This window comes from Wolffia australiana, chromosome 11, assembly GCF_029677425.1.
Source record: "Wolffia australiana isolate 7733 chromosome 11, ASM2967742v1".
Classification (NCBI taxonomy): domain Eukaryota; kingdom Viridiplantae; phylum Streptophyta; class Magnoliopsida; order Alismatales; family Araceae; genus Wolffia; species Wolffia australiana.
Window position 1 is genome coordinate 16,526,800 of NC_135845.1, and position 27,403 is coordinate 16,554,202.

The following is a 27,403-nucleotide window of genomic DNA, read 5'->3' on the forward strand; positions in this document are numbered from 1 at the left end:
TCCCTCTTTCTCCAATCTTATTTTATTGGTGACTTACGGGGTGGGGTGTTAACTATTCGCCATTAAATAGGTCTCCAAAAACTCACAAGACTATGTATGAGTAGACATTGTTGTTCTGTTCTGTTCTTTTGAAACGAACAGAAAATTTGCACAAAAGAACCACACAGGGCCTTGTTCTTTGTTCTGTTTTTTTTTTGTGCAAAAACAAACAACATTCGCATATTCTAACAAAATTTACACATTCGAACAAAACTAGAACAAAATTCGCACAAAGCGAACAATAGAACCGCGCACGGGTCTGTGCGATGAACTGTTCGAATTTGATATTGCTCTGTTAGGAAAACCGAACAGAACAAAAAATTCGCACAAACGGAACCGAACAACCATATCTATGTATGAGACATTCATGTTATCACAACCGTTGTCCCAGTGAATGGAAGACATACCTGAAACCGTCCGAAGGTCGCAAAATTCCTTTCATCCATATGATAATGAATCTGAATCCTCTTTCAAGGAAAACCGAACGCCGACTAGGCAGAGGATTTCTGACCAGAGAACATTCCCCATTTCCTCTTCCCTTCTCGCTGTCAATCATCGCCGACATCCCATACAACAGTCTTGTATAGTGTAATAGTCTTCTGTTTTCCTTGCGATTAATATAAGCGCATATTTCAGCTGTCCTTAGACGGCATAGCTTCTTCTATTCTCCGAATAACTGTGCTGAGACTGTGTCCACTCTCTAAAGCCTTCACTGCAGCAGTGTGGGCTTGTTTATGCCACTTAAGCAGATTATAAGACTGCAGAAGAGACCACCTAGCCTGGTTTGCCATCTGTGGGAAAGGTTAAGGAAAAAAATCATGTATAAACATGCTTAGGAAATAAGGGAAGATTAGAAGGGTTGGGTTGGTGGGTTGACCTCTGCTATAGACATGGGCGGTTCGAGGAGAATGCAGACGCCCCTGAATAAGTTCTCATCATTTTCACCGCCTTCTGCCTCGCCATAGACGAGCGCCTCTGCGGCAATGCCGGCGAAGAGAACCATGCAATACCTGGGCATGGAAGCAAATAAAAAAAATGTCATCTATCTATAGGATGTGAAATGGCAGATCCGTTTCTAGCCATGAAATAACTGTGTATTGGCGAAGAGTATGCAATTTGTTCTCACAGAATAGGGTACCTGTCGAAAGCACTTCCACTGAGACGCCCCTCGGCAAGTTCATTTTCTAATTTTTCATCCCAAAATTGGGTTCCCGCCTGAAAGAAAGGAAGACTCGATTATCGCTTCATTTTATCATTAGAAAAAAGATGATCGCTCCTTCCTTTGATACTTATCCAAAACTGATTTTTCTCAGTTTTTGAACACGAAAGATAGACATGCACACTCCATGTTAAATATGAATTTTCACATTCAATTTTTGATGGTAAGAAAAACACATAAGGGAGAGGTGATGAGTGGCCAGGATATTCATTGTGCCCAGAACCCATAATTAGGGTGTCAGCAACAAATTACAGACTCCGCTACCATATGAATCACTGGAGTTTCACTTTAATAAAAAGAATCACTGGAGGAGCCTACATTAAACGTCTTTCTTTTGAAATCAGCAAAATATTATAACCAAGCAAATCACAAGTATAAACTTAAATGCGTTTTATTCTATCCTTAATGAATATTGTCAGAAAACGGAACAGAATCCTGTGTCATTAAATGTGGAGGAGAGAAAAATATTCTATGCTATCTAGTTGAGAAAGGGTTTTCAGAATTGAGAGTTAACCCTGGTGGCATCATTAAAACTATAAGACATGTATTTAATGGGATTGGTTTGTCTAATTCCAAAGGGCAACACTTCATCCAACCCTCCATAAAATTTCCTTTCAAAAATCGAACTATATTGAGAAGAACTCTACCCATATATGTGCATGATGTGAATAAAGAAGAAGAGGAATATATTTTCCCCTCGATAACATTAAACACCTCACAATGTTGAAATGTCAAAACTATCATGCTTCCAGAAAACATAAACCAGGCAACATAATGAATAAAACGCACCTGTCCCTGAATACCCATTTGCATTGCCACTATTGGATCCAAAATTACACCCCTAACAGGACAGCCCATGAGATACGCTGCAAATTTGTGAGATTATGCATTGTCAAGTAGCTTCCCAAAATCATGAAAAGTGAACACTGAAAATTAAAACTTGAAATAAACTTAGTGACTCCACAATGTATGTTTCTTCAATGATGAACAGATTCAGGGAGATAATATTCTTGAAAGGACCTTCTCAACAAAAATGAACTTTAAGAGTCTTTTTTGGCATTTTAGACACAGACATCTCAGAAATTTCAAAATCTCAAACGCCACAAAAGTTCTATTATCGAGCAGGATTTAGAAATATATGCCTGTATAGTCGGTGGAATACCAGCAAGTAGATGTCCAGCTTCATGGACGAGGACTCTACGCCTGTATGGAGGCCACAGACAGAAAATCTGGGCAAGGCAGCTGCCGCCGAGAAAAACAGCATCTAACCCCACCAATGCCAAAACTGCAGCCAGGTTCGGCCTGATATCGATCCCTTGATAGACCAAAAAAGATGCGCCCGCAAGGAATGCAATCAATGCTGTTCTTGAACTCCCTGTGAGGCCCCACTTCTTCGGAGCAAACTTAAAGGCTGTCCAGAGAAACGGCTGGCTAAGCATAATCAGATTATGAAAGGAGTTCACATAAAATAATTCCATAGATTGAACAAGTATTGCTTCGGCCCATTTGACAAAAAAGAAGTGAATAAATTCATATAAAGATATTGGGAAGATCGTTAAAACAACAAGCCAGGAGATTAACCTTCCAATCCAGTTGATTCCTTTAACGCCGTTGGGGTCACTTCCCTTTGTCCTTCTAAAACTGTATTTATCAGAAAAAAATAAAAAGTTCAAAAGTTAACACACACAAGCAACACTAGTCCAGAGAATCATAGAGAGATATAGATAGAGAGAAAGAGAGAGAGATAATCTCTCATAGAGGCCCTTATTGGGCTAGATTATGGAAGCCCAATAAGGGCTTCATATAAGAGGATGTACGCCTATAAGGCCTACTTGGTAGGCCCTTATCGGGCCTACATAGTATACTCTAACAAAACCAATAACTAAAATTTTACTAGAGGAAAAAACAAAACAATTACATCTTCTGTACAGATCTAATACAACTTTTGTCATCCTAAATAGAAGACAACCTACTAGAGCATCGTCCGTATACGGAATCAACGGGACACCTGGTAGAAATCCAGGATTTAAACTTAACGCAGTTGATGATATGACAGTACAAAACGTATAATAGGTTCGCGATAACAATTTTAACTTTAACAGATCAATTAGAGAGAATGAGAGATGAATTCATCTAAAAACAATCTTGACATAGGACGACAGGGAAAAGAAATTTCTAGCCTATTACATCGCGCATTAATCCGAATACTTAAAAGGCCAAAAGTTCGTCACGATTTCTGTTGCAAAGATGGCGATCATGTAATATTATTCTACAGAAATGATCAGTTTGGGCATATCCTTTCTAACAACGAAATGCAAGCAATACCCCACCAATTGTAAAAATGCACAAAATCAACAAAACGTATACACAAAAAAAGTATTGGGTAATCAACAACGCACCAATTGCCTTGCACTTTCCAAAATTGGCCAGAAGTCCCCGGCTCTGCAAGAGGCCGTAAGCCATGCCGACGAGCTTCATGTCGTCTGCATTCAAGCAGGTGTCAAGTACCTCCCAATCCTTCTCAGGCCATACAAACTGGTCGGGCGGAAGGGTTAAGGACTGAGCCACGGCAGAAGATTCAGGTTTCGAACGAGTTAAGGGTTGCAGAGGGAGCTCTCCCGTGGATTTCAAGAATCGCAGGGCCCGAGCTAGATCTTTCTCCTTGACAGCGTCTTCGTATTCTCGCCATTCTCTCGTAGCCCTGATGACACGGAACTTTGATGGAGAACTGAATTGGAAGGAGAAGAAGGGGGAATGGCAGGAGCGTGCCAAGACAGCCATGGCTTCAATTTGGAGCGTAGCTTTCGATTTCTTCGCAAGAAGATAATCCACCGTATAATCCCCAAAATCTCACCAGCATCATGAATTCCTCGATTACAATCGACAGGATTCTTCCGACAATCGCAACCTCCAACTATGCATGATGTTCCCTATCTGATACTAGCAAGCTCCGCAATGATCTACGCAGAAAATGACAAGGATCGGTAATGATTTTCCCCGCGGCATTCATCCAATTCGCAAACAGTCAACAACAAGAAAAATTATGCGTTCTACACACCGTCCATCGCAGCTCAGGATAATCCAAGAATAAATTAGAGAAAAATAACTTAACAGAAATCGAAATCGTTACCGACCTTTGACCACAAGAACGCGATCATCCGATCTGAGATATCGCAGAATCTCTACAATCTTCGTTGATCCGCATTTAGAGGAAAATCAGTCGATAACGAACTCTGAAGATATTTATACCTCGGCTGCGACCGGCCCGGTTCTATCGGTTCGCACGACCCCGGACCGAACCGGTCCGAACGAACCAAGTCCGGACCAGTCAATGGTCAAAACTCAAAACTAGGAATGGATGACGGGTGACGATTATTGCCGTCCGAGACAGGAGTCATCCGTTCATCCGTACACATTTCGTCATCGTCACCACTCCGTCATTCACAGATGTCTCGCTGTAGTCATTTCGGTCATCGGTCACCCCACTATCTTTCTCTCTCTCTCTCCTCTTTCAATTCTCTTGCTCTCTCTCTTCCCTCCACTCTTTGATGTCCGTCATCCGTCCGTCGTTTCCGTCATATTACGTCATCCTTCATCCATCAGTTTGGACGGAAGTCTGGCGACAAATGACAGAAATGACTTCCCACAGTCATTCGTCCACTGGTGTGATGGATAACGGATAGAGACGGAACGGATGGTGATCCGTTCTCCAATCCTAGTCAAAGTCGTCATAGGTCAAACACCCAGTCAACGGTCAAATATCTTATTAATAATGAATTATCTCTTAATTTCCACGTCTCAAATTCTGGCGTGGATAATGTCAACGATTGGAGAAAATAGATTTATGGTCAGAATTATCCATATTTCTGCTTATTTTTTTGCAAAAAAAAATCAAACTGGCGGTGGCTTTAATTAACTGGCGGACAGCGAAGGGCAGAAGTGGGCCGGGATTTCTTCTTTAAAAAGGGGAGATTTTTTTGTATTTTTGTTCTTTATTATAAATTCAAGGCTCTTTTTTCATTTGTATCTCGCGTAAGCGCTTTTTTCCTTTCTCCGTGGCTCTCTTCTTTGTCTTGTTCTTGCCCCCATCTATCATGATTGGATTTAATGTGGTGGCAGAAGCTTTTATCCATCTCTCTCTCCTCTTTTGCTGTGTGGATGCAGATCTGGCCCTTCAATGCTGATGCCATATCAACATGTGAAAGCCTAAATAGAAGATGTAGCTTGATATTAATTCCTAGAAAGAGAAACGATGCGACAGACATCCTTTTCATCTCTCTCTCCTGGTATAGAAGAAAACCACCGCATGCTCTCCATTTCTTTCTCTGTCGTTCTGATCAACAGTGATGATGCCATCTGGGTCCGCATGATTAGGATGGATCATTTACTTATCAACTTGCAAAAGCCCAAACCAGAGACGGAACTTAGTACAATTTTCTAGAAAGATGACGCATGTGAGAGAAACTCTCTCTATCTCTCTCTCCTCGGCAGATGGCAACCTCCTGAGCAGACAAAAAAGGAATGTCAACTATGGTTCAACAGATAAGTAGGGATGAATTAAACTTTGATTAAAGATGTGCATGGGCATGTTTAATTAAAGGATTCTGTTTCTCCAATGGGAGGGATACACTGCGACTCGCCGAGGCATGACTATTACATGCATTTCCTTTCTGTAGCGGGCGTGGACGAGCGGGTTCGCCTATAAATTAAGATATTTACGCTCACTCCACACGCAAACTCTGACAGTGGTTAAATTGCTTTTAACGCAAAAAATCTTCTTCGGTGGCGTCTCGGGCATGGCTGGATCGGTCTACGAGCAAAACCCTGGGCTGAGTCGGTGCTTCTTCCCAATAAAATAATAATTCTGATGGTTTTATTGCACATTTTAATTAAAATCTCAATGATAAATCCTTGAATAATTACCGAACATTAAATGATTTATGGCACAAGGATCTCATTATTTAATGTGACCAATATTTTATCCAGTCCTCAGGACCAAATCAACAAAACCCCAAAAATACCCCTCGTCATATCACAGGAGTTACGTTGCAGGAGGGGTAAAACCGTCTTTTCTCTAAAAGAACCCCCTCTCTCAAGCCGCACGTGATTCTCACGTGAGCCAACGTCAAAGCCTACTTCCCCCGTCATCCTCCTCCCCCCCACTCTGCAACTCTTCTCCCCTCGGAAGAAGAAAGAGAGAGAGAAAGGAGTTTCCTAGAGAGAGACAGGCACAAATGGGTGTCCTATTTCTCTCTCTAGTATTGCTCTCCGCCATGGCCGGAGCTCAAGAGCTCTCCGGCGCTCAAACGGCGATTCTATTCCAAATTCAGCGAATTCTGGAATACCCAGAAGCGATGTTCGCCATGAACAGAGCTCAGAACCTCTGCAACATCCCAGGAACCCCCAATTTTTCAATTTTCTGCGCAGGAGATAGCGTGACGGAGATCTCCATCTCCGGCGATGGCGGCAGGCTTTCGAGCAACTTCTCCATGGGCTTTCTATTAGAGGCCATGGCGGGGCTCCCCGACCTGTACTTGCTCTCTCTCACCTTAATGGGACTCTGGGGACCGATTGGGGGAGAAATTGCGAGGTTGGAGGCGCTCCGGGAGCTGAATCTCAGCGAGAATTTCATCTCCGGCGAGATCCCCCCGTCGATCTTCTCCCTCCCCTCGATCCAACGGCTGGATTTGTCCCGGAATCTCCTCTCCGGGGAGGTTTCTTCTTCTCTGGGCTGCTCCCCCAGCTTGGAGATTGTGGATTTGTCTGGTAATCAGCTCGCCGGCTTCCTCCCCGGCTGTATTGCGCGCAATTCTTCTTCTCTTCTGGTTCTCGCCGCCGCCTCCGTCTCCCCTTCCTCCGCCGGGCCTGCCCACAAGCTGGGCTTCGTCCTGGCCATCCTCGGCGGCGCTCTTTTCGCTGGTTTCTTCGTCGCTCTGGTTTTTCTTTTAAGGAGGAGACGGCGGTCTGTGAAAGAGGAAGCAAAGTCCTTAGTCGCTGCGGCTGCCACCACCCCAGTCTGCGCTTCCCCCCGCCTCGCCCCCGACGAAAGTACAGATTTTGATCTCAACCCGTTTGTGAAATCACCGTTTTTCGACGTGGGTCGGTCTCCGTTTCCGCAGGGACGACGCCGTTGAGGATGGGCAGCTACCCCGGGCTGCAGGCCTTCGCCATGGACGAGCTCGAGGAAGCCACCAACGGCTTCGACCCCGCTAATCGGATCCTCGATTCCCCTCTGCGGTCAATCTATTTGGGTCGGATCCGAGACGGGTCCACCGTGGCCGTCGTCAGAACCGACCCGATAAAGAAACCTCCTCCTCAGCGGGCTTTCCAGTTCATGGACGTGGTCTCCCGGCTGCGCCATCCCCACCTCTGTGGAGTACTGGGCCACTGCGTTCAAGGCTCAGTTTTCCTCGTCCTCGAACGGCCCAATAACGGCAGCCTGCGGACCCACTTGACCGGTTTGACCGTTTCTCTCGCTTGAGTCAACGACTGACCGTTGACCGTTTGACTGTTTGGCCGGCGCAGATCTGCGGCGGCGAAAGCTTTTCAAGTGGCCGCAGCGGGTGGCGGCGGCGGTGGCCATCGCCAGGGGGCTGAGATTCCTCCACGCCGTCACGGTCCCTGCCATCGCCGGCAACGACCTGAGCGCCGAGCACGTGCTCCTGGATCGCAATCTGACGGCAAAGATCGCCCATTACAACCTCCCGACTCTATCCGAGGACGGTCCCTTCCCGACGTGAGCATTGACTTTGGCCCGAAGCTCCTAAAGTCGTTGACTTTCTTGATAGGGTAGTTGAGTTTGACTTGATTGACTTTTCAGGATTCAGAACGTAGAGGGGGGAGAGGAGGAAGATATCTACAGACTGGGGTTGATCCTGCTGGAGCTGATCACTGGGGAAGCGGATGGGGCGAAGAGGAAGGTGAGTCAACTAGCTGACTGTTGACCTGGACGTTGACTGACGGTCAACGATCTGAGTGCAGCTGGAGAGTGCGCTGGATGGAGAAGATAGGTCAATGCTGGACCTGGCGGTGGACCCGGCGATCCGAGGAACCTACGCCATCGACTCTATCAGGACAGCGGCTGAGCTAGCGCTCTGCTGCGCCGCCGACGACCCCCGCCTCCGGCCGCCGATCGACGACGTCCTCTGGAATCTGCTTTACGCAGCCCAAGTCCAAGATCTCTGGGCCGCCGACGCGCAATAGCAGTGATGTTTATCACAGAGATCAATGCAATAGAATAACTCCATCTTATCTTGGCCTATTTAATCATGATGATGATGATGATGAGCATGAAGATATTGAAGGGTATTTGAGTAGTCTTGGATTGAAAGGAGATAACAGCAATCGTATATGAAGAGCACATCACTGAATAAGAGAGAGAAAGAGAGAGAGAGAGAGAGAGATGATAATGATGGGAAGAACCACATACCCACCATGGCTATTGTGGTAGTAGGTCTTGGGGTGATGATCAAGGGAGAGATACAAATCCTTTGCAGGAAACACCACTCGATGAGAGAGTGATGATGATGATGACGAGCTCATCAGTCGGCTGTCCAGCTCTGCTCAACAATCTCCCGCACTCTGCGGTTATACTCGCGCTTGTTCTCGCTGAACATACGTGCAGCCTCCGAATTCGCGGGGGAATTGGGGTTTGGGTCGCAGAGCAGGGACTGAAGAGAAAATTGTAATAAAAAAAAAGGAAAGGAAAGAAAACAAGGTCGAGAATGAATCGGCGCACCAATTACAGATAGATTACTTTTATTTTTTAATTTCTGAATGAAATCAGTAGTGCCCAGAAAAATACCTGGATTGATGTAAGGATAGCGGCCACATCATAGATCGGACTCCATTGATTTTGCAAGATGTCCAAGCAGATGCTTCCGTCCGCATAAACTGATAAGAACAAATTTGCATTAGGTAGAAAATTAATGGCCCCAAAATCGAGTTGATCACCGACCTAGGGCGATCATCCTTATTTTTCATCAAAAATAAAGCCTAAATACAATATTTTTCGGTGCAAAATTCTCCCTGATCTCCTTCCTATTCATGTGGATATTTGTCATGCTTTGGCACAATTAAAAGTTATCTAAGTTGGTAATTGCGTATTAGCAACGAAGATGACCAAACTAATTTTTAAAAAGATCTTAAGCCTATATCACTCATACAGAAAGAGGAAAACCAAGATGGGCTTATGGGTAGTAGACATAGCAGACAGAAGAAGGGTCCTACATTATGTTTATCATGAGATCTTGCGATCCAGAGGATATCGATTGACAAAGGGTAAAACTGGCCAGGTAGAAATATGCACCATGAAGAAGCTAATCTCATTAAAGATACTTAATCCACTGCCACCTGTTCCGAAGAAAGTCAAAGTCAATGGGACAATTCTTCACCAATGGATTCGACTCTTTTTGCTGTCTGCTATGTCTAGACGATAGCCCTCCCTTTGAGAGTGACTTGCGCTTCGAAGCTTGGGACGCCGAGGAAGCCGTCTGATAAGTACTTCAGCAAGGGATACAGAAGGATACGATTCCGGAGGGATATCCTGATAGAGATATCCTAATAGAGATAGAACAGAAAAACTCAACAGGTAGTGGATTCTATAATTTTTATAATTTTCATATGAAAAACTTAAAAGCTATTTTTATATTCCAGGCGGAAAGCGCCGCAGCACGTGTATTTTAGAAAGACATGCACACCTATAAATAAGACCGCAGCGGGAAGAAGCAGATACGAGAAGCCTTTTTCCTCAAGAAATCCCCGAAATGCGGTGGCGGGAGCTGGAGCAATCGGAAGGCACATTCCCGACGGCCAGGAGGAGAGATCCAGACCGGATCTCCATCATTCTACCTTTCTTTCTATATCTTCTTGTTCTAAGCGATCAACTATCTTCCATTCGAATCGATAACCAGCTGCTGGATTACTTGATATAGTTGATGCTATAACACCTTCATTCACACGTGGCTTCTTGGCACTATGACCTCAGAAGTGAATAAGAACGGCTGGCCTGTCAATCATGGAAAGGTGCTGGCGGGTCTATCGAGGGTTATAATGGAGTATGGCAGGAGGTTGATCACTACTGGTTGTTCGGAAAATCCAGAAATTGTGAAAAGAAAGTACAATCTGATCGATCCCAACCCCGAGTATGAAGCTATTAGGTAGCACGCAGTTCATGGAAAGGTGCTGAAACTAGATAAAAACATCTACGCACTTATGTAGCAGGAAACCTGACTCAAGATCTATGCCTCCGGTGACCAACTGCCTTGATTTCCAAGAAGGTGGCAGAAATAAGAATAGAAAGGTTCCAAATCCAAACGTGGGACACAATCCGACTCTAGAGAGGGACTGATATGTTCCTATTGTAGCAAGCCATGGACGAGGACCCATTTGAGACAAATTCATACATCGGTCATGGTTCCTTTGCACTCACTTGGCACTCTGATAGAGATGGCGCTCTGGAGAGCAATAAAGCATGGCTGGTACTAAAAGGGTTTACACAATCTGAAGTAGTAGTCAGCATTGAAACCTTGCCTCCCATGGCCAAGATTGGCACAGTCAGAGTTTTCCTTGCCCTCTTAGGGAATTTGAAGATCCAACAATTAGATGTGAAGATTGCATTTCTTCATGGCAACCTAGAGGAAGGGGTCTACAAGACCACAGATCAAGGGTATAAAATTCTGAGATTCGGACACTGTCTACAAGTTAAAGAAGGCTATAAAAAGAGATAGTGATCCCACTCTTTCTACTAAAAATGGAGAGTCTGGGCTAAAAGTTTTGATCGTCAATATATATTTTTTGATCGTCAGTATTGATGATATTGATAATATTATTATCTGGGAGGGATCGTCTAAGCCTATCCCTTGCTACCAAGTTCGATATCAAACGCCTGGGCAGATAGATATTTTCTGGATATGGAGATCGCATATTCCGGCAACGGTATTTTGGTCTCACAACATAAATATGTGCTGGACTTGTTGAAGAGGTTGGCCAGTTGGCACGAACGCTTGCCACCAGTTCCATTGAACTCGATGTGGAGCTGGGGACAGGCCAGTTCCCAGTGCACTGTGACTCCTCTGACCAGATATTCACTTTGCTCTTAGCCTATAAAGCCAAGTTAGGCACGAATCATGTGATATCCACCTTCAAGTTGTGCACTGTCTTCTTGCTTATCTGAAATGGGAGACACAGTCAGGACATTCATTTCCACGAGACAGTTGACATGACTGTAAGGATCTAGACATATGCAAACTACGCTGGCTTAATTCTGGATAACAGGTCTATATTCGAGAAGAGTCTTCGTCATTAGGAGCCTGGTCAGTTGGATAAGGGTTTCTTACTCAAGGAACTGAAGTCAAGTTATGGTCTCTAGCAATATGGATCTGTGATAGTCTCTGGCTCCAAGGCATCCTGCAAGAGCTCCAAGTCATCTTTCATGACCCTCTCCACGTATATTGTGATAATAAATTAGCAAATGCTATTGCCAACAGTGCCGTTCAACATGAGTGGGCACAAAACGTGGAGATTGACAGCCACTTCATAAAGGAGAAAGCAGACAGAGGAGTGGCTGATATCCACTTTGTCAGGTCCTATGACCAGACTGCTGATGACTTCACCAAGGGTCTCCCACTCCCACCCTTCTAGACCATACCCACACAACGTTTGAAGGAGTACTAGTCATAGGCATCTACTACATAACTTATTTACCTGATAGTGAGCAGATCCCCGTTAGGATTTCCCAGAGGAGGGAGAGGGGAAACCGATCAAGAGGATGGTAGGGATCAATCCAAAGAAGATCTGACATAATGAAGATCCAGATACAAATAACCATTCATGTGCGGCAGGGCATTGTAAGAGGATACAAGGAGGTGAAAGTAGGAGAGGATAGGACAAAACTTCAAGTTTAACAGAACTCTCCTTTGCCGACCACCTTAGAGGAGGGCTCTACTAGTTAAAGTAATTACAGTAGACAAAAGATCAAAACGACCCTCACAAGTGATCAGTGCATGTTGTCCAACATGCATAAAATTCAATAAAATCGTCGGCCTAGAAGTGTTGAAAAGCATGTCCACTAACCGACCAAAAGAATGAGCTACAATATTCAACCAAAGAGAGACCGAGAAGAAATAAAACTGCTTGACATGACATTGTTACTTACTGTTCGGGTGGAACATTCTGGAAACGAACCGTACAGTCGGTGGTTTGTTTGGGTACTCTTCAGTAAACTGAAGTGTCAGCTTAAACGTACCTAAAGGACAAGAATGTGTAAACCATGAGAAAATCAACACACTGATTTCAAAGAAAACCCTAGATGAGGAAGACGTATATACAGAATCACATGAAATCCAACGCTCTCATGACTTAAACAACGAATGGTGATCTACACACAGCTCTGATAAAAGATATTAAAAAATTAAAACTTAATTCAAGGAATTGAGGAACAGACACCAATCCAAATCCATGAGAGGACTAGAATTTTCAACTCAATCAAGATTCGGCGTCAGTGTCTCATAAAAATATAGAGGAGCAAGAAAAGTATGAAATGGTTTTGATTTCCATGAAACTTAGATCTGAAAGCTAAGATTATGGTAAATATGGAGAGGAAAATTAAATGAGAACGGAGCAGCAAAAACAAGGCAGAATTAATAACAAAGGATGAAAAGAAAAGCCAGAAAATACTAACCCAGGAAAGGTACCCAAGGTCAAAATTTATAATAAACATCACTATGATAGATAACTAGAGACACTAACCTCCATCCCACGGGGTGTCGTCAGGACTGGAATGAAAAAAAATCAGCAAAAAAGGTCAGAGATTGAGCGTATTTCAAGTTATTTACAGATAGATAGGTGATCGTGCTGAAAAGTTACCCAAATATGACCGCATTCCAAAGCATGATATTATTGTCCTGAGGAGCACCACTGATGCCTGCGGGAGGATCCTGCTGCAACCGCTTGAAATCCCTCATCAACCTCTTCCTCGCAGGGGTCGACATTCTTCCCCCCTGGTAGAGAAGAAAAATAAGTGTTGATCCAAGCGCAACACGATAACATGAATAAGCAGATCACTCTACCACCAGAGAAAAGACCGGCAGGGAGCAATGATCGACAAAAAAAGGAATCATTTCCAAAAGCAATAATTGAAAATCTAATAGAACCAAATCCAATCGCAATCAGCTCAGACCACACCTTTGCGGACTTCTCAGAAACCTATCAACTGCCCACGGAAATCGATTTTAGGCGGATGTTAAGTTATTGCAGTCTACGGCGAACAGAAAAATACACCAAATAATTGATAAATAGCCGTGATCTCCAATGAACTGTATCACCAGCGGACAACAGCTTCCTCAAAATCGACGTCCAAAAACAACAAGGCATCATCCAGACAAAAAGAAACGAAGATCGGGAAGCAATCCTTACCTGTGTTCAGGCGCGATCTAGGGTTTCCGAACCCCCTACCGATCCTCAAAAAAGACTACCAGATACTTCCTTAAGATCGAAGTTCTTCACAGAAGATGAATCTCGCCTTCACCGCGAGAGATTTCTACTAGATCGCCGCCGAAGATACAGAGAAGGCGATACGAAGAAATGACACCATAGTGAGAAAGGAAAGAAAGAAAGAAAGAAGAAGAGAGAGAGAGACACAGAGAGAGAGAGAGAGAGAGATTTTCATTTATACCATTTATGTTATATTAATTAAATTGATTGGTTGGGAAATTTAGCCCGTCTCTATCCCGGTCCCCTGCTCCAAAGATTCTCTTTAATACTAACATACTCTACACATCTAAAGGAATCCTCCGGTCTATAAAGCTTTGTCCTCGAAATCTAGCCCTGGTTCCGGTTAATAAAAATGCGCCTTGGGACAACGCTAACAGCTTCTCGAACTTTCCGATAAGCGCCAACTGGACGATTCTCCTTCTCCCCTGTACGGACGTGCAAGGGCTCCGCACAGCAGGATGACGGTGACGATGACGAGTAGTTCGTGTAGATTGCCACTCTGTTGACGTTGACGATCGTCTCACACGTGCGGTCATTTTACAAATTCCGTCATCGTTAACGTCTTGGCGGTCTTCGTTGACGAATATCCGTGGCATCAACGTTTTCAGAGATTCCGTCCACGTCCACAGTCTTAACCGTCGGTTGACGATGGAATTTTGCCCCATCATCCCTCACAGAGTCTGCAGTTTTGCTGTTTTTGTCAGAATGTTCAAATGATTACTAATAGGGCCCGTCCACGGGCATTGGGTGGTTAATCCTTTGAAACCCGCCTCTGCACTGAACACAGCTGTAATTGGTATTTTTCAAAAATTTGTAGTAATAATTAAATGATTCATTTAGGTGATTGGTTAAAAGCTTTAGTCTATGTTGAGATTTTGTTTTCAAAACATTTTTGGCTGCATTTTTTCGTTGTCAATATGCTCCCACAGGTGAGTATTGGCAGTGGTAGGTCCAAGCGACCACCTCAAAACTGCCCTAGCTGGACCTCAGGCACGACTTTAGGAGCATTTATAAGCAGAGGAAAGAAATTAAGATTCAAGCGCAACAAACAAAAGTGTTTAGAATGCTATACGGAACATCCATATAGGATTCGGGTTTAACTCTAAATCCTATTATCCCATATGGAAGTAAACAAAAAATTTCAAGCATATATATTAAACAAGGTAATAAAATACTTAAACATTTGGGCGTTGTTAACGTTAAATGTATAAAGAAAAATACATTTGGGCGTTGTTAACATTTATTTTTTCTCTTGATATCGCGTATCGATATCCGGATGTCGGATCCAGCATCCGGATATCGGATTCTGATATCCGGTATCTGAGATCCACCTCGATACCTGTTGTAGATGGGGCTGTGCAAAATCAGTTTGATATCTGATATCCGGTATCAGAAACCATCTTGTCATTTACTGGATATCAGATATCGGTTGGCTGTATTCAAAACCTCCAGTGATGCCCGTGGTAAGAGTTTTTGGAGAATAAATATACAGTTACTAAAGGAGGTCTCGTCACTACCGCTGCCATACTATCTCCCTTTGCACTTAGTAGTGTGTTGCTAGTGCATCGTCCTCCTTGTCTCGTTTGCATATTTGACATCGCTTCTGTTGTTGTCTCCATCACCCTCGTCTACACCTCTGCACTGTCACCGCCTTCATCGCGTCCGCTACCGCACACTCCCACCCATCTTGGATCATAAATGTGCCCATTTGGACCGAATTTCTGCACCAAAGGCATTAATCACCAGCACTCAATTAGACAACCTAACAGTACGGGAAGGTTTTGTTTTGGTGCCGTTCTAAGGTCAGGACAAATGACTGATGAAATTTATTTCTGTAACATTTGGATTACACGCACAAATTTCATCAAACTCTTTTTCAAAAACTTGCTGCCAGGTCAAGCAAATTGGGGTGACGTGGACAAGAGCTGAGCATTGATTGGGCAGTCAACGGATTCAAACAAGAAATGCCACGTGTACAACGCTATATATATCCCAATTCCGGGTGATGTGGACAAGAGCTGAGCGTTGATTGGGTAGTCAATGGATTCAAGAAAGAAATGCCACGTGTACAACACTATGTATACAGTGCAGGGACGCGGACGAACGGTTTTTTCCTTTCAGGACAAAAAAACTGTCTCGTCCGTGAGGTTGGACAAAAATTGGGATGGAAGTTAATCTCGAGAAGAACGGAGGGGACGGTTTTTGTATTATCGGACCAAAAAACCGTCCCATCTAGAGGTCTCGGACGGTGGATGGACAAAAGTCTGTCGGATTTGCTTTCGACATTTGAGATATTGCCACGCGGCATTGCTATATCAATTCCTCAATATTTTGCATCAAAGTTCCTGCTTTTTTTCGCGCGCCCAAATTGACACCCCCAAAAGTAATTATACATATGTCCCTCCATTTTATCTCTCCTCCATATTTCCATAAAAAGATTAGAAAATCCATATTAATGCAATCAGACCTTAGAACTGTTTTATTGGATATTTGGTCCGGGACGAGGGACAGGACGGTTTTTCCAGGATGGTTTTTCGCCGAACAGAATGAAACTGGCAAAGTCGGGATGCGGATGGGATAATTTTTTCATTTTGGGTAGAAAAAACCGTCCCGTCCGCGTCCCTGCACTGATTCCGAACATCGGATGGGAAGATCTTCGTCCCGTCCCTTCCATCATCCACATCATGGACAATCCAGAACTATTTCTATATACACCCCAAATTAGGGTGATGTGGACAAGAGCTGAGCGTTGATTGGGCAGCCAACGGATTCAAACAAGGAATGCCACGTGTACGACTATATTTACCCCAAACCTGTGTTACGTGGACAAAGGGATGAGCATCGATTGGGCAGTCAACATATGAAAACAAGAAATGCCACGTGTACAACACTATATATATATAGTGCAGGGATGTGGACGGGATGGTTTTTCCGTCCCAGGACAAAAAAATATTCCCGTCCACAAGGTTGGATGAAAACCAGGATGGAAATTAGTCACGGGATTAACAGATGGGACGGTTTTTTGTCCAACCTCGCAGACAGGACGTTTTTCATCCAGGGACGAAAAAATGTCCTGTTCGCATCCCAGCACTGATTCCGAATGTTGGACGAGACAATCTACATCCCATCCTGTCCATCTTCCATGTCCCGTCAATCAGGGTGACGTGGACAACAACTGAACGTTGATTGGGCAGTCAATGGATTCAAACAAGAAATGCCACGTGTACAACACTATATTAAATATAGTGAAGGGACGCGCAGGGGACAGTTTTTTCGTCCTGGAACAAAAAAACCGTCCAGTCTGCCCTGCACTGAATCTGGACGTTGGACGGGACGATCCTCGTCCTGTCTCGTCCATCTTCTACGTCCCATCAATCAGGGTGATGTGGACAACAGCTGAACATTGATTGGGCAGTCGATGGATTCAAATAAAAAATGCCACATGTACAACACTATATTAAATATAGTGAACGTACGCAGACCGGGACAGTTTTTTCGTCCTGGAACAAAAAAACCGTCCAGTCTGCATCCCTGCACTGGATACGGACGTTGGACGGGGCGATCTACATCCCGTCCCGTCCATCTTCCATTGCCTTCAATCAGGGTGACGTGGACTACAGCTGAACGTTGATTGGGCAGTCAATGGATTCAAACAAGAAATGCCACATGTACAACACTATATTAAATATAGTGAACGGACAGGGACGGGACGTCGCGTCCCGTCCATCTTCCACGTCCCGTAAATCAGGGTGACGTGGACAAGAGCTGAGCGTTGATTGGGCAGTCAACGGATTCAAACAAGAATGGTGGCCACGTGTACAACTCTATATAAACCCCTAAACCAAATTCGGAAGATAGTGTGTAGACACTGTAGACATGGTTGTTCTGTTCTGTTCTTTTAAAACAAACAGAAAATTCGCACAAACGAACCGCACAGGGGTGTGTTCGGTGTGCTGTTCTTTTTATGTGCGAAAATTCGAACAAATGTTCGAACAATTCGAACAAACGAACAAGATTCGCACATCCGAACAAATTCGCACAACCTAACAAAATTCGCACGACCGAAAAAATTCGAACAAACGAACAAATTCGAACAAACGAACAAATTCGAACAAAACGAACAAATTCGAACAAGCAAACAAAATTCGCACAGGAAGAACATAATTGTTTGGAAATTTCATAAAAAGCTATAACTTGCAAAAAAATGTTGTGCATAAAGTATAATTTACTATGAATAATCTAATTTAGTAATGACGTTATCTTAATTTACGAATCACAAGTCATGAATCACCATAATCAGTATAAAATTTTAAGTATAAATATAACAGTCATTAAATCTAGTGATAATGGCATTTATGCCATTGATGTAACTTAGATTTAAGAAAAAAATTTGGAATAATTCAACGAATTGATTTGGCAATTTAATCAGAGGAGATTGTACTGAATTCATTTTGGTAATTCATCTCATTTCATTGGGTGGCATAACTGAAATCATTCGTTCTAGAAGGAAAGGAATTAATTAATTTCATTAAAATGGCATGCATGAAACAGAGTGTACTTCCATATTTTCTAGTACTTGGTTAGAGGGTAGAATGATTATGTTTCAATAAAAACATATTTAGGTATTTCAACAATAAAAATATAACTTTTGTTAACGTCTCTTACAGTAACAAATTCAAGATGCTGTTTTTTAAAACAAATGTTAGTGTTCCTGGTTTTGTCAGGAAAGGGAGAGGGAGAGGGAGAGAGAGTGAAAGAGAGAAGACGAGGGAGAGTGCGAGGGTGAATAAGGGAGAGGAAGACAGAGGGAATGAGAGCGATGGTGAGAGTGTGGGACAGTGAATTGTAGAAGGAAAGAGATAGGGAGGTAGAGAGATGAAGATAAAGGGGGGATTAAAAGCAGACAAAGGGAGATTTTGATAGATAGAGAGGGGGAATAAGAGATAGTGACAAAATCAAAGAATTAAAAGTAGAGAGAGAATCAAAGTGCGGAAAAGTGAAGCTCAGCGAATGATAGAAAGGGAGAAAGAGATACTTAGTGCGAGAGAAAGATGGAGAAAACTGGAGATAAAGTTAGGAAATGATAGAAAAGTAGAGAGGAGCAATATCTGTTTTCAAAATAAGTGGGGTACACCATGTCTATTTTGAAGAGTACATCCCACTTTTAACGAAAATAACTGTCTTCAAAATTGAAGTCCCTCTGCAGACCCAAACCTTCAAAATTCCAGTCGGATTTCTGGCTGGGTATTTTGAGCTGCAGAACTAGCTTTCCGCCTCCTGGCAAAGTATATCTTTCGACGATGGTTGAAATGTGAGTAGCGGCCTCAGGCCAATGAGGAGGCCTCTTGTTCTGCACATGTAAAGAAAGAGAGGTTTGAAGATGGAGTTACAGAATGAGAGGAAAGTGGAGAGTTTAAAGCGAAAACTAATTTGAGAGATATAAGGAAGCGAGGCACAGAGTTAGAGGGAGAGAGTAACTTAGAGACAGAGAAAGAGACTTTCAGAGAACGGTAGTAAAAAAAAAGAATAATTACTAAGGTGAGAGGAATAGAAAAGAAGAAAGCCACATAATGATGGAGAGAAAAAAAATGAGTAATAGACAGAGAATGAGAGAATGAGAAACATATTACAACATACGAAGAGATGAAAAAAGAGAGAGAGGAAGGGGGAATGACCGAGAGATAAAAAAAAAAAACCAGAGAATTTGATAGACAGACAATTAGAGAGCGATTGAAAAGAGCGAATCAGACATAGAAAAAGAGGAATTCGGACAATGAGAGTACCCTTGGGAAGGAAAAAATTAGAGCGCAAGGGAGGCGAAGATAAAAATAGGAAGAGAATTAGAGTTAGACAGAGAGAGATGAACGGGAATAAGAGAGACACATACAGAATATCAGAGAGCAAAAGAGCGGATAAGAGAGTTTTTGGGAAAGAACTGAAGAGAAATTAAGAGAGAATCATAAAGCATCAGAGATTTAGAACAAAAGAAAAGAGAATCAAAGAAAGACACAAGTCTAAAAAAACTTGAAAAAAAAAAACGTACCAAATGCCTCCACTTTGACCCCGTCCCAATCCGGCGCCAAATTGACTGGGAGGAAGTCCGATGGTTTCAAGCTCGGGGAGAAGAGACAGGAGAAAGAAAGAAAGAAAAAGCCGCTCTGGAGACTCGAGAGAGACGAACGAGAACGAGTGGCTCAGACTGTGGGTCAAGGTCATTCAGAGCCACTGAGAAGTGAGAAAGATGGAGAACGAGGGAGGGAGAAGGAGACTCTGGATTCGCACATACCCAAATAACAAGAACTAGAACGAGAACGAGAGTAACGAGGGAGTTTTTTTTCAAAAAAACCTTAAAAAAAAATTCGCGCAATTCGCACAAAGCGAACCGCACAGCCGTGTGTGCGAAGTTGTGTTCGTTTTCAACATTGTTCTGTTCGGAAATCCGAACAGAACGCGCAATTCGCACCAAATCGAACAATCCAAACAGAACAACCATGTCTAGTAGACAGAGTGTGGATGCCGCCATGGCTCTTCGAGAAGAGGACATGGAGAGGATTCTATGGACGGATGTCGAGATCTCTGCGAGAGTGTCCGAGCTCGCGGAGGAGATGTCGGAGGTGTTGAGGGATTCCGAGGCGGCCGTAGTTTTTGTGGGAATCGCCACTGGATCGTTCATGTTCTTGGCTGATGTCGCCAGGAGGATCACGATTCCGATTGCTGTCGACCTCGTTCGCGTGGAATCGTATGGATTGGGCACCGAATCGGGCGGTGCGCCTCGGTTGACGACTGATCTGAAGATCGATGTTCGAGGAAAGCATGTGGTCTTGGTACAGTTCTTCTGATTTGAATCGTTTATCGTTGTTTTTTTTGTTTTTTCTCTGCTGTCGACCGTGCGAGTTGGACTTTCGGAATCTGACTTTGGAGTTTTTGAGAGGGAACTCTAATGTGCACAACTGAACTGTAATGTTCTTCTACTTTTATCGGATAATTTGTTTAAGCAGTTTTTTAAATTGTAGCGACCTCAAGATCGATGATAGGGGAAAGCATTTGGTCTTGGTACAGTTCCTCCGTTATTTTTGTTTTTCAATTTATTAGTACTGCATCGTTTTTTTTTTCAGAACGTCTTTGTGTTATTGGTAAAGTTCTTCTTTGTAGAAACGTTTATCAAATTTTTCTCTTTTTTTTTCATTTTTATTAATGTTGTAGCGTTTTCTTTAAGAATGTGTATGTGGTCTTGCTACGGTTCTTCTTTAGCAAACGAGCGGATTGTTTAAATGGGAAACTCATTGCTACTGCATCTTGTTGTTTTCAGCATGAAAATAATTGCATATGTGTCGATTGCTATTGACGACGAATTCTGAATTTTCCTGTTTTTGTATCGGGGTAATTCGTTTTAGCATTTTTAACTTCGTTCTTTTAGCGAACCATTCTATCATTGTTTTAAATTTCCCTAGTGATATGCCAGATATCTTCTACGAATGTCATATGTCTCCTTGTCAGTAGTAATATTAAATTTCCGAGGACTTCTACACCATCAGTCTTTTTCCCAGTGGGATATTGACATATAAATCATTCATGTTTTTCACCTTTACATCCAAAAGCTCATGACCAAGTAAAAAGCAACAAAATCTCAACCATGCATGAACAAAAAAAGGGTTTATGTTGATTTATCGATTTCCTGCGATTATTCATTTTCTGTGGTCATCAAAGGCGATTTTTCTCTCTTCACTTAGAAATCTGCACAAAAAAAGGGTTTGATATTTTTAAATTGTTAATATGGCTGTATTTTTTGTCTGTTATTATCTTTTAGTTCACACAGAGGTAACAAATTCCTTTGCTTGCTTGCAGGTGGAGGACATTGTTGATACTGGGAATACTCTTTTCTGGCTCATTGCTCATATGAAGTCAAAGGGAGCCTCTTCTGTGTCAGTCTGCACGTTTCTTGATAAACCGTCAAGGAGGAAGGTTATCCCTGAACCATTTGGAGAAGGAAGATTCTACCGTGGATTCGAGGTCAGATTTGAAAACCTGCATCAATCTGTGTCTTCCAAATTTTGGGATAATCTAATGTCAACAATATTTATTTCCTTTAAAATATTCGCAGCACCATTTTAAGATGGTTTATGTCTCAAAAACCGGTTATTGGGGTCATCCCTGCAGCCCAAAAACCTGGCCTTTCAAAAAAATTATTGATGGAGCAGTTCAAGGAAAATACAATACTTGCTTTCAAAAATTTATTGAATTAAATCTTATAATGGGTCACATCTGGGACTCGGGTTGAAAGATTTACAATAGTTATTTTACTCATCAACAAGGCAAATGGAGACTTTTATTCTCAACTGTATATTTCTTGCAGTGTCCGGATAACTTCGTGGTGGGGTACGGAATGGACTTCGCAGAGCTCTACAGGAACCTGCCATACATAGGTGTGCTGAAGAAAGAAAAGTACCAATTGTAGGTCAGTTGGCTGCCACTCGACTTTGATGTTTATTTTGTGTTATTCAAGTTTACCCGAAGCGGGTTTGATTTCATGATTTGAAAAGGATTTGGATTTAGCAAAGCCTCTATGTTATTTTGGAGTGAGATCACAACGTCTAAGGAGGGAGAGAGAAGAAATAAAAAGAGTATGAAACAAGTAAATTTGTTCAACAGATTACACGGGTACAGGCTTAGTGTTTTGATACGATCCTCGATCTAGGTTCGTATCGGAAGGAAGGTAGAGTGTGAGGCGAGGTAGAAGTTTCCCCGGGTAGAGAGGAGAAAACGGTAATGATCTGAGGAGGGGTCGAACGGATGGGGTAGTGATTGACGGGGGACGAGCCGCCTAAAGACGCAGTGAGGAAGAGACGATCACGAGGGACGGGGATTGAAAAGGGCGAGAGGGAAGCCCGACCTAGACATGGAGTCTTTCTTCTTCTTCTTGGCTCCCCTCCTAAAGGGAATGTATCCCTATTTAAAGGAAATACATAATAACCAAATGACTGAAATGTCCCTGTGGGCTAACATGACGAAACTAACCCTAGATAGGTTGAGGATCCTATCATGTTTGCACGCCCGATATCCATTCAATACTCAAAAATGGAGAACTGATATCTGATATACAGACGAAATCAATGCAATTTTAGAGGCCAGAAATCTGATATTGGGCAGGTATTGAATATCCACCAGATATTAATGCTCAATATGTGGCGGATGCTGGTACTGGATATTTGATTCATGTATTTGGATATCAAAATCTGATATCTGAATAGCAAATATTGAAATCTGTACCAAATTTGGTATCCGAATATCAGACTGTATAAATGATGTGGTTATACTCTCACTTCACAAATCCATCTTGACTATTCTCTGAAACCTTGAATGTCTTTGGCCTCTAGACTGCAGTTCAACGTCCCACTCAGGTGGAGTCTGGGTCTGACTGTTGATTACCCCTATGAAATCAGTCTAATTGTTTCAATGACAAATATAAACTATTGCATTGAAATAATAAATTGATCCATATTATTCTAAGGTTCTAATAAATACAATCCAAAAGTTGTTCATAATTATCCTCTTCATATTGTGATTGAGCTGAAAAACATCAGTATACTAGTACTATGTAAATCTACATCATCTACTAGCAATGGATTAATTATCAAGAATTTGGTGATTTTCTAGCTGTTGTTTTCGATAGATTTTGAATTAATGAAAGTAAAAGCTGATAACCATACAACAAATCAAGTAATGCCATGTCTTAGTATTTATTACATGCCCTCAACAAAAGTATGAGTGGCTTCATAATTTATTAATTTCACCCAGCTAAAAACCAACGATCATAGAGTTCTTAATGAATTTATATGGATGAAAACAATTACTATCACGTGGTCATAATTTTGAACATTGCGAGAGGATGATCAGACTTAGATATTTTCCAAAATTTTATGGAATATATGACAAATAATTAACAAGGACATATAAATATATAATCAATTAAAAATTGTAAACAAAACAATATAAATCAAGGTTTAGAAAAACCTCGTATGGTATTTGCCCAAAATAACTACATAATCAAAATAAATTTAATTCAAGTGTTGTTCATTAATTACTTACATATGAAAAACCAAAAAAAAAATTATTAAATATTAACTAAAAAACTACCATATCCAATTCTCATTAGAAGGGGTAGGAGGATAAGGGGATAGAGGAGAAGGACGAGGAGGATGATACAACGAGGGAGAAGAAGAGGAAGATGGAGGAGGATAACGGCAACAAGGAGAAGGTGAAGGAAAAAGATAAGAGGGAACAGTAGAAGGAGAATGAGAAGAAGAAGAAGAAGAATAATGAGAAGATAACGAAGAGGGGAAGAGATGGACATGAAGACGAACGAATAGAAAGAAGAAGATGCCAACTACGCCCAAACCGACTTGGTTGTTTCAAGGGCACCATGTCGACATTACAAGAAAATATAAACAGCTCCACCCCTGGTCTAGTTAGGTCCACGTCCAAGAAGGAGAATAATAAAAATAGGAGGGGACTAAGAAGAAAGAGGAGAAGAAGGAAGAGGAGACAAAATAATGAGGATGAGGTGATGGAGCAATGGTAGTCACAATCTCTTGTATAAAATTACCTTATTGTCGATATTCTCAAACCCCCTAGTATCTTGTTGTCACTTAATAGAAATATATGTGGCTGACAAGCCAATAAGGTAATTATCATATTGGAGACCGAGTCTACATCAAGATACATCCTTACCGCATGAAATCACTAGCTAAAAGGACTTCTAAAAAGTTGGCCCCAAAGTTCTTTGGTACTTAAACTATAATTGGGAAGATAGGCCCCATCGCTTACAAACTTGATTTGCCATCTACTGCTACCATTCATCCTGTATTTCATTTATTGAATATGTGCAAGGCAATTGGTGATAATGTTGTTTCTTCTTCAATACCAACTAATATGACTGATGATTGGGAATGGCAGGTATATCCTGAATTTGTGAGATCCTAACACTTCAACCGTGATGCCGCACAACTCCTAATCAAGTGAAGAATCCCCCACATCATGAAGCTACATGGGGAGATTTAATGTCATCCAAAAATAATTTCCAAATTTTCCAATTGAGGACAATTGGGTTCTTGAGGAGGGAAGTAGTGTTACAGACCTCCCACAAATTTACAAGAAAAAAGCAAGAAAGGGAAAACAGACAGACATACATTCTTAGAGCTGGAGTTTTGGGGGGAAAATAGACTATATAAATAACTTCCGCCATCAAGCAGAAGATTTGAGCTTTTCAAGTATTTTCAAGAAGTGGCTGGGAGAGAGATTCTCCGACAAGAAGCGGGAGAGGACGGATGATGCGGTTGAAGGTCTTCCCCCTTGATCTACCCCTTTTCTTCTTACATTCTTTTCTCATCATTCCGTGACTGTCTGCTGTTCTAGTGTATCTCTAAATTAAATATGTCATCCGAGGGAGCTTTCTATATTCTTTTCTCTGTTTCTTATGGTACTCTATACGGGATTCATATCAACATCACAAAAGTACTCTATACTTGTTCTGGCATTATTATAGTCCCATTCCAATGGGAGTTTCCCCTTACCTTGTTATTCCTACTTTTGGTCTCTAGGCTAAGGAGTTCTACCCTAAGAGGGTGTATAGTTAGGTTTTATTTTCTCTTATTTATTATTTATGAAATAGTTTCTAGTTAGAGGACATCCAGCTGATATTATACTTCGCTTCGACTATCTTAATGGGTAAGAACACTGCAAATTCAAATCACATACTATACACATTTCTAAAATTAGTTTTTTTGGTTTCTAGAAGTTAGGGTTACCAAATAAAGGATGGATGGGACATAGTCTCAGGGGAAAGGACAATTTCATACGCATGATTCAAATATTTAAAAGTTCTAGAGAGATTAAAAATATATACCAAGTTTCTAATGGACATTAATATAGGTTATGTAATTACACAAGAGTCTCTACAGGTTTAGGCATCCCAAAGTCACGTAAATGGATTTATCCATTCCCCTAAGCCTATGCCTCACTCTTTCCCATTATTAAATGAGTACATAGATGAAATCCGACCCTAAATTAAAAATCTAATGATGTAGAAATGTTCTAAATTGATGTAGAATTAAAGATAAAAAACCAGATCTTGAATCAGAATCAAAATGCAGTGCTAATTTCATTCAAAACCAACTTCTAGGGCATGTACATTTCGCCCATGCCTTGGCGTTTTAGAATTGTTCAAGAAGAAGATTGAATAACAAATCAGAAACTTACAACTTTGAGTGCAGAATCAAGAACTGTCAACTTCCAAAGCATCCCTTATGTCCTTCCTGGCCAAATCCTTGGCGAGAGATTCAAAAAGTGATTTTCGCCCATTTCCAGATCTCTATTTAAAGATCCAACCGTCTGGATTGTAGAGGGGAGAAAGACAAACATGCCCTCAAAATTTCAGCCCAATCGGACGGCTAAATCTCAATATATTGCTGTTTTACTAAGGATTAATGTCAACCGTTAGATCTTTTATCTCTCTTCAAAATATCTCAAAAATCAGCATTTTCTGATTGGCTGGCATTATTGTTTCTCGTTTTCCGCTTTCTCAGATCCCGATCTGACACATAGTTGTCCGCGTCCGCCGCCTGCAATGTTTGGAAAGTGATTGGCATCTTTGAATGGCTATAAAGCAGCCGCAATTTTTGAATAATTTTCAACGCACGTGTGTCAGTTGCCACGTGCATTTAATGCACGCAGCAACCGACCATGTATGAGGTAAGCTTCTTATTAATAAACACACGTGTGTCGGTTGCCGCGTGCATTTAATGCACGCGGCTAACCGACCATGTACGAGGTAAGTTAATTTTTTAATGCATGCAGAAAAGTTAAAACGTACCTTTCTTTTCGCTGACCGCGCCACGTTGATGCCCTTTTAATAGAATAATTTGCTCATTATGGCATCACGAATTGCGATGCCATAATGACCCAGTAACGCTTTCTCTCTCTCTCTCTTATTATTATAAATAAATATGCATCATTCATTCGCCCGAATTTTGGGCGAATGACGTGGATGCCCCTTGATATATATATATATATAAATATTAAATAGAATATATGTTATTTAAATACGAAAAATTCATTTCTTAACTAAATATTGGTCAGAAAATTATATAAAAATATGGAGAAATTCTAGAAAAATTAGGAAAGCCCTTAACAACCTTAAGCCAAGTATTTAAGGCCCTGTATAAAAATATTTCTTCACTGAAATGAGGTTAAATTCCATGTTAAAAATGATAAAAAATCAGAAATAATAGTAAAATCAAAGTGTAAGTGATTTATCTTCATTTTTATATGATAACATGCAAATATAGTCATTAAAACACATAAATATAATGTAAAATTTATTAATTAATCATGTTAATTTTCAAGTTATCAATTCATAATCAATCTTTACAATAAAACATCAAATGTACCTTTTGAGGAACTCGTCCCACCCTTGAATTTTTCGCTCCGAGATCATTCTGAGGACGTTCACACGTCTGACCTCTAGAAGTATCCACGCGATCACTCAGCATTTGGATCTCCACGTCTTCTTCTTCAGCTCTTCTTGAAAATGTAGAAGATCTTCTCACCATGAGGACACTCTTCCTAGGATCAGTAGAGAGGAGAGTGGAGAAAGGG

At 41.7% G+C, this 27,403-nt stretch overlaps 4 protein-coding genes across 4 annotated transcripts; 2 read left to right on the forward strand and 2 right to left on the reverse strand.

The window, feature by feature from the left end:
• Positions 1–253: 253 nt before the first annotated feature.
• Positions 254–4,468, reverse strand: LOC144709495 (ATP-dependent zinc metalloprotease). Its single transcript, XM_078583067.1, has 8 exons — positions 4,393–4,468; positions 3,658–4,218; positions 2,840–2,899; positions 2,421–2,669; positions 2,048–2,124; positions 1,178–1,254; positions 917–1,049; positions 254–830 (listed from the first exon to the last, which is right to left on the reverse strand). Exons 2-8 carry the CDS (start codon positions 4,037–4,039, stop codon positions 672–674), a joined length of 1,137 nt encoding a protein of 378 aa, XP_078439193.1. The 5' UTR covers positions 4,040–4,218; positions 4,393–4,468; the 3' UTR covers positions 254–671.
• Positions 4,469–6,318: 1,850 nt separating this feature from the next.
• LOC144709046 (putative LRR receptor-like serine/threonine-protein kinase At1g14390) lies at positions 6,319–8,574 on the forward strand. The gene is made up of 5 exons (XM_078582453.1): positions 6,319–7,306; positions 7,378–7,716; positions 7,784–7,994; positions 8,079–8,178; positions 8,240–8,574. Exons 1-5 carry the CDS (start codon positions 6,493–6,495, stop codon positions 8,459–8,461), a joined length of 1,686 nt encoding a protein of 561 aa, XP_078438579.1. The 5' UTR covers positions 6,319–6,492; the 3' UTR covers positions 8,462–8,574.
• LOC144709047 (ubiquitin-conjugating enzyme E2 2) lies at positions 8,555–13,901 on the reverse strand. The gene is made up of 6 exons (XM_078582454.1): positions 13,673–13,901; positions 13,124–13,257; positions 13,007–13,032; positions 12,414–12,503; positions 9,063–9,151; positions 8,555–8,928 (listed from the first exon to the last, which is right to left on the reverse strand). Exons 2-6 carry the CDS (start codon positions 13,246–13,248, stop codon positions 8,800–8,802), a joined length of 459 nt encoding a protein of 152 aa, XP_078438580.1. The 5' UTR covers positions 13,249–13,257; positions 13,673–13,901; the 3' UTR covers positions 8,555–8,799.
• A 6,324-nt stretch (positions 13,902–20,225) lies between these two features.
• On the forward strand, positions 20,226–22,330 carry HGPT (Hypoxanthine-guanine phosphoribosyltransferase). The gene is made up of 3 exons (XM_078583454.1): positions 20,226–20,574; positions 21,596–21,760; positions 22,104–22,330. The coding sequence occupies exons 1-3, from the start codon at positions 20,242–20,244 to the stop codon at positions 22,203–22,205; spliced, it is 600 nt and encodes a 199-aa protein (XP_078439580.1). The 5' UTR covers positions 20,226–20,241; the 3' UTR covers positions 22,206–22,330.
• The last annotated feature ends 5,073 nt before the right edge of the window (positions 22,331–27,403 follow it).